The sequence below is a fragment of the Lactuca virosa genome, chromosome 2 (genome assembly GCF_052849685.1).
Source record: "Lactuca virosa cultivar CGN04683 chromosome 2, Lactuca_virosa_CGN04683_v6, whole genome shotgun sequence".
Lineage (NCBI taxonomy): Eukaryota > Viridiplantae > Streptophyta > Magnoliopsida > Asterales > Asteraceae > Lactuca > Lactuca virosa.
Window position 1 is genome coordinate 303,744,934 of NC_136427.1, and position 7,386 is coordinate 303,752,319.

A 7,386-nucleotide genomic window follows, 5' to 3' on the forward strand; every position below is an offset into this window, starting at 1 on the left:
TTATGAGATCTGCTGCCCTCACGGCTTTGAAACGCGTTGTGACAAGGAAGGTATCCACACCCCTTATAAGGAAATGTTTCGTTCTCCTTCCAAGCCGATGTGGGATCAGGTGCTACCCACCTTCACCCCCCCCCCCCCCCATTATAGGGTTCGACGTCCCGGTCGAACACATCGACCCGTGCCCCAGCTCTGATACCATTTGTAACATCCCTCTCTGGCACGTATCACAATATTGTCCGCTTTGGGCTCCCAGCGCGAAAACTTCCTAGGAGGTCACCCATCCCTGAATTACTCTCGCCCGGGCACACTTAACTACATAGTTTTTATGGGATCTGCTGCCCTCTCGGCTTTAAAACGCGTTGTGACAAGGAATGTATCCACACCCCTTTATAAGAAAGTGTTTCGTTCTCCTTCCAAGCCGATGTAGGATCAGGGACAATATTGTGATACGTGCCAGAGGGGGATGTTACAAATGGTATCAGAGCTGGGGCACGAGTCGATGTGTTCGACAGGGACGTCGAACCCTATAATGGGGGGGGGGGGGGTTGCACCTGATCCTACATCGGCTTGGAAGGAGAACGAATCACTTTCTTATAAGAGAGGTGTGGATACATTCCTTGTCACAACGCGTTTTAAAGCCGTGAGGGCAGCAGATCCCATAAGAACTCTGCAGTTAAGCGTGCTCGGGCGGGAGTAGTACCGGGATGGGTGACCCCCTGGGAAGTCCTCGTGCCGAGTGGCCCAAAATGGACAATATTGTGATACGTGCCAGAGGGGGATGTTACATAAACCCTAAAATTTAGGGTTTAACCCCTGACCATTTACGCCTAACGTACACATAGTGGCTCCACCTTTCATTAAAATGCCATTTGGGACCAAATTTGCAACCAATTATCATACCAAGGGTCAAAATGTAAAATAACTGAAAATTGAGATGTTACATGGGCTTTGGGTTGTATGGTTCATATGTGGCGACATAGGATCGGCCATGGTTGAACTAAGATGTGTTGGCGTCAGTGTTGAGGTGATAGGATGCGAAGAGTCAGAATCATCAAGAAATATGTAGGAAGGTGCTTTATTCGATGTCATTGACCAAAATGGAAAAACAGTTTCATCAAATACCACATGACAAGATATATATGATGATTTTATTTGTGTCAAGGTTGAGACAACAGATTCATTTGTGGTTTATTGGGTAACCAAGAAAGATGCATGAAGTTGATCTTGGAAAGAGTTTGTGAGAAGCAGCAATATGATGGAAACAAAGACAATCAAACACATAGAGATGGTCATAAGATGAGTGTTTATTGTATAGTTTATAAAAGGGAATGTCATTATTGAGGGTGGTCGATGGTAGAATGTTTAGAAGGTGAGTCGTCATATGAAGAGTTTCGGTCAATGTTTTAAAAACCGGTTTGAACCGGCCGGTCGAACCGGTTGGACCGGAAACCGGGAGAGGGAACGGTTCAACTATCACCGGTTTTACGTCGATTTCTAAACAGGATTGAACCGGCCAGTTTTAAGAAAAACCCGGTTGAACCGGTCAAAATAAACCGGTTGAACCGGTTAAGCCGAATAAAACACATGGAAAAGAATTATTTGCATAATAAAGTTTAGTAATTTTTTTCAAATCTATTTAATTTTTTCTAAATAAAAACATATGGTAAATGTTATAAAGTTTTTTTTATGTGTTTGTATTCATCTAAAACTATATTTTATTTTCTTTTTTATGTATATAGATTGATGTAAAACTTATAGTTATGTGTTATTTTAATACATTTGGACAACATATTTTTATGTGTATTTTTAATGTTCGAACTTGTAAACGTCAATTTCATGATTTATAGATGTATGTATGTGTAGGAAAATAGTAAAAATGATGAAAATTATAGAAACCGGTTAACCCAACGGTCGAACCGGTTAAACCGGGAACCGGTCACCACACCGGTTAAACTAAAAAACCGGTTTTTAAAACATTGGTTTCGGTCCAATAAGTGAGTTTGTGAGAAGCATCAATATGATGGAAACAAAGACAATCAAACACATAGAGATGGTCATAATTAAGATGAGTGTTTATTGTATAGTTTATAAAAGGGAATGTCATTATTGAGGGTGGTCGATGGTAGAATGTTTAGAAGGTGAGTCTTCATATGAAGTGTTTCGGTCCAATAAGTAGGAAGAAGCCGAGCATGAAATAAAAGAGTGTGAATTGCATTATTTAAAGTGTGAAGCATGCATTCAGATTTTCTGTTTTGTTGAGAGGTGTAAGGACACAAAAAATGAAACTGGACACCGTTTTGAGGAAAAAAAATGATAAAAGTTTTGGTTGTTATATTCACCTCCATTATCGCATTGAAAGGACTTGATATCAGTTTTAAATTAGTTATTGACAAAATTCCGAAAATACACAAATTTGTCAAAAACATTGGATTTGGCGTATGTGTGTATTATTAGTATATAGTCCACTATATAGTAATAATACATACACATAATAATATTACGCTAACAAGATGAAATTGTGGGTTTATAGATTTGGGTTTTTATTTATTTAAATTAAAAATTTAAAATTTAAAACTAATAAAAAAAACTAATCATGGATAAATTTGTGATTTCAAATCATTTTTGTTACAAAATGAACTCATATGGACTAACTGCATAAGAAATTGAAATCACGGGGACAAACATATAAAAGTTTTGATAGTTATCATTTTCATGCTAGACAAGGGATAATGACTTGATAGGGTAAGATACTTTTTGAAATGTATACATTTAGTCCTTATTGTTTTTGCCATCATTCCTCCTTGCTACCAGTGATGTGTAGGAACACACAAAGGAGTCGCCGGAGATCGGGGTTCTCCCTCTTTTTCATGATGAATAAAAGTTGGAAAAATCTCGTTGTGGATATGTGGATGCCACCTGGGTATTTCATTCACGAAATAAAAGAAAGGGAAAATGACTTGATAGGGTAAGATACTTTTTGAAATGTACACATTTAGTCCTTATTCTTTTTTTTTTGTAAAATAAACTCTTCCACGTCAGCAAAACCTATAGAATCCGGTGAAAAGGACCTAATGTGTACATATTAATAAAGTATAAGAGTTTATTTTACAAAAAAAAAGAATAAGGACTAAATATGTACATTTAAAAAAATATCTTACCCTATCAAGTCATTATCCCTTGGGACAAATCACTCGTACAGAATGTATGAGAAGGAAATGATAATATTTACATAATTTACATTGTTTTATACGCTGAACTTACAACCGATTAATGTTTCATATATTCACATAACTCGACATTGTTTACATTCTTGTTTTAATTGATGGAAGCACACATGGAGAATTAACAAGTTTTAGAAGCAACAAGAAAGTGGCACACAACTTAACTAATCTAAAATGTAATGTTTACAAAGGGAAAGAAACATGAAGCTTAATTGTGACTCTTTAGATGGCCTTGTAAAGCTGGGGGATGTGTCCCTTCTTTTTGAGCCATATCTTAAAACACTTTGAGTTCCGTTCTTTTTTACTTTGGACCCCTCACGTGCACCCCTTAACGAATGGCATCTGATCACGTGAATCAACCATGTGACCTCAGTCAGATCCTGCCTCCGCAACCAACGTGCCATATTATCCCTGCCATCTCATTCACCAGCGTGTCAACCATGTCACGTTCCATCTCCGCCACCAGCTCCTCCGCCTCCTCCACAAATGCTATCTCTCCGATCACCTTAGTGCAGCTCCTCATGTCACCCTCAATCACAGCGTCAATATCTTCCAACACCCGGCAATCTGCCGCGGGAAAAGAACTAACTTTTTCGCATAACTTTCCGATCAGTTCCGACCCGTACATTTTATATGAATTCCGTCCCGCCGCCCATGGTTTAAAACTTATGTAAGGCTTCAAGATTTCCACAAGAAGCTCGTCTGCTACGTCGAATATGAGTTTCCGAGTGATGAAGTTGGTGGTGACTGTGGGGTTAATGAGTTTTTCCAACTGATGGAAAATTGAAGGGTGGAGAGGGTGGGATGGGGAATACCAATGGGTGACGGAGATTGGGGTGGTTTTTTCAATTCCGGCGTGACTGAGGATTCTTGAAATGTACTCAAGATAGTCGGAAACCAAACGACCACCGGTTGTGGTGGTGGTAATGGCGGCCACACCGTTACCATTACTACTGACGTTATCTTGGAACCAGAGCTTGTGGGTCTCTTTGTATGACCGGCTCTGACAACTAGGTAACTGTGTGATGCTCTCTAATGGCACCTGTAAATATCAATAATATATCTCGTAAAAAATTTGAAAATCAAAATATAAAATATTAAGTATTCGAAAATGGCGAAAACAAAAGAAAATAAAAAAGGTAAAAAATATATAAAACACTGTTGGTACTAGGTAAGGCAATGTACTTGTTTTTGAGATAATGTTGTTGAGGAAGGAGACGCCATGTCTATGTCTTTCTTGAAAGAAATAAATTTTGTTGTTGTGTTGACATTCACAAGATGATTTGATAATGGAGTTGACTTCTTGTTGCATTTCTTCGTCAATGGTTCTTCTTGTTGATGCACTTTTTTCAATCTCAAATCATATTTTTCACTTGCGATTCTCTTGCATTTTTGCACTTTCATCACTGGATTCTCCTGCTTCACCACTTGTACTTCCTCCTTGATCAATTGTGGTGATCTGCTTGATGATAATGACGATGGACTTTTCATAACTTCTGTAGATGATGATAATGGCGAAGTTTTTGCTGAATTTGAGATGGGTTTATTGAAATTGCTCTTGATCTCCAGTAATTTGAGCCTCGATGAGCAAGATAGTGGAACTGGTTCATTTTCTTTTGCTCGTACATGTCCTGAAAAGAATTTTATTTAAACTGTTTCATATATAATACGTTTCCTAATAAAAAACTTGTTGTCATATACTCATATACTAGTATAATTCAATTCGTACCTTGATCATCGAAATAATTAATGGCGGATGGTGGTAGTGATTGTCTCTTCGGTTTGAGTACCACAAGACACTCATCTCTTCTATGTTCTTTCCTTTTCATGGTGTTGGTAATATCGGCACCAACTCTCCTGCTGATATTTTCCCTAACTTGTTGCGCAATCTGCTTCGCATACTCGCTTGTAGTCGACTCACCATATTTCCGCCTGTTTTCTTTAGTGGTTTGGAGGGAAAGGCGGTGGTGATAGTCCACTTCCGTCGACGGCCTGGCGGCGGTCGATATCCGTGGTGTCGCCGGCAAGGAGTGCGTACTAATGTTATGTGATGATAATTTTGAAAGAGGGTTTGATGGGGTGGCATGAGAGGAAGAAGATGAAGGTCTTGGAGATGATAAAGAAGTTCTTGGAGATGAGTTTTCTGGAAGAAGATCAAGACCCATTAATCTTGCAACAAGACTTGGTGTTTTTGAACCAGGAGAGCTGCTGCATTCTGATGATACTTCATCCATTAATCTTGATCTTTTTGTTTTAATTTGAATTCCACCAACCTGTAAAATTATTAGTTTTGAATTAATTATGAGTCCAACGACCCTATCGCCATAAACGATAAACAATAATTACCACCATCATGACTTGCTTTATACAATCTTATCGTTTATTGAATAAAAATAAAAAATTTAAAAATTTTAAAAAAAACTTACAGGAATGATAAAGTCTGTATCTTGCTTAACTTTTGACAATGATGATGAAGAAGAAGCAGCTTCTTGGACATTGGGTTCTTGTTCCTCTAACTCCAAGCTGTTCCTGGGTGCTTCCACGCCTATAATTTACACTGTTACAATTCTGCACAAAATGCGATCAAACGAGAGAGAAAAAGAGAAAGAGGGTAATTACCTTTGAGGATAAAGTTGGGTTCTTGAGGGATATTTATGGAAGAATCGGAGATGATCAAGGAAGGTTGGCGAAAGGGAAAATGATGGTGTTGAATATCAAAGAGATGAAAAATGGCACTCATGCAACCACCCGATGAGGATGAGGAAGAAGAAGACGTGGGTCTGACTCCACCTCTTTTTCTTGATTTTCCGGCGGACTTTGTGTTGGTGGTAGAACTTGAAGAGTGTTTGGTAGTAGCATTATAATCACCGTCAGGAACCTTGCAGAGCAGCCAATGTTTTCTCATGGTGTTGAAATTTAGAGTGGAAATATTTGATGATGGAGATGGATTAGGAAAATGACATGGGGAAGTGGTAGTGTAGTAGGATTATGGGGACCGAAAAAGGCGGATCCTCCATGAAAAAGCAGACTCCGACAGTATCATCGCTCTCGCTCTTTCACTAAAATATAAACACAGCCAAGATGACGAAATGCTACGCCCACCCTTTCACTTTTTTATTACCACATACACACGAGAGAGAGAGAGAGAGAGAGAGAGAGAGAGAGAGAGAGAGAGAGAGAGAGAGAGAGAGAGAGAGAGAGAGAGAGAGAGGGTATTATTACTTTTAGTCCTTATAAATTACGGTTTTGGTCCGTACGGTATGCTTCTTTTAGCAGGTTTGCTATTACTTTTGAAAATTTGATATCAATAGTCCTTATAGTTTCCAAATCCATCAGATTTGGTCCTTAAGCCCGTTACCTCCGGTCTTGTATCGTTAAATGTCAAAATTACACTTTTTTTTTTCTTTTTTTTTTCTTTCTCTTTTTGAAAGAGAAGTATCAAATTACACTTGTTTTGTCATTTATTGATTTGGCCTTTTCCATATATATGTTTAATTGAGTTATTAAATAAGAGGCCCCATGTTACAACTCCAGCCTTTGAACTTGTCGTTGAACCACCGTCACAAATAATAAAAAGCCAACCGCTCCTCACATCATATTTGTCATCGGCAAGCCACCAAAATTATCACAGTTAAGAATAACCCAACCCTTCCATCAACACCTTATTCATCTTCGACGTTGATCTAAATTGTAAGTGTTGATGGAAAAGAAACGTGATGAGTGGATGAGTCTGTAAATGAAGAGGAGACGGTGCTCACCAGAGCAAAGGATAGTGGACGCAGATTGGCAGAAGTTACAACAACAAGACGACAATAGGAAGGTAATCGTCGAGATGTAATCATGAAAAAGAGTAGGATACGAAGATGATGATTAGGGGAGAGAGGAGAGTGGTGACCAAAGTTAAAGGTGAAGGGTGGAGGAATTTGTCCTCAAGGGGTCGTTTGAGATGAGGTGAAGAACATATAAGGAAGAGAGTATAAGGATGGAGGTTGTTATGGTGACGATGGGGAGCTAATTCAATCACAGTTCTTATTCATATCTTCAACTCAATAACAAAAACGGTGCCCAGAATTCGAAAATAAAGAAACATGAAACAAACAAGGGGTAAATTCATCATTTTTGCAATGTCTCAAATTTCAAACCAAATTTTTCTTTTTAAAATATA

General features: G+C 38.5%; 1 protein-coding gene across 1 annotated transcript; it reads right to left on the minus strand.

Annotated features, from left to right (window-relative positions):
- Positions 1-3,288: 3,288 nt before the first annotated feature.
- On the minus strand, positions 3,289-6,326 carry LOC145161580 (uncharacterized). The gene is made up of 5 exons (XM_079081134.1): positions 5,841-6,326; positions 5,648-5,766; positions 4,951-5,494; positions 4,407-4,852; positions 3,289-4,263 (listed from the first exon to the last, which is right to left on the minus strand). The coding sequence occupies exons 1-5, from the start codon at positions 6,124-6,126 to the stop codon at positions 3,595-3,597; spliced, it is 2,064 nt and encodes a 687-aa protein (XP_078937260.1). The 5' UTR covers positions 6,127-6,326; the 3' UTR covers positions 3,289-3,594.
- Between the last annotated feature and the right edge of the window lie 1,060 nt (positions 6,327-7,386).

Bases quoted from the DNA above. Each gene is read 5' to 3' on its own strand.
- LOC145161580 (XM_079081134.1), bottom strand. From the start codon at position 6,126: ATGAGAAAACATTGGCTGCTCTGCAAGGTTCCTGACGGTGATTATAAT. The intron at 5,767-5,840 runs GTAATTACCCTC...TGTAAATTATAG, and splicing joins ACCCAACTTTATCCTCAAAG to GCGTGGAAGCACCCAGGAAC. The intron at 5,495-5,647 runs GTAAGTTTTTTT...ATAATTTTACAG, and splicing joins ATACAGACTTTATCATTCCT to GTTGGTGGAATTCAAATTAA.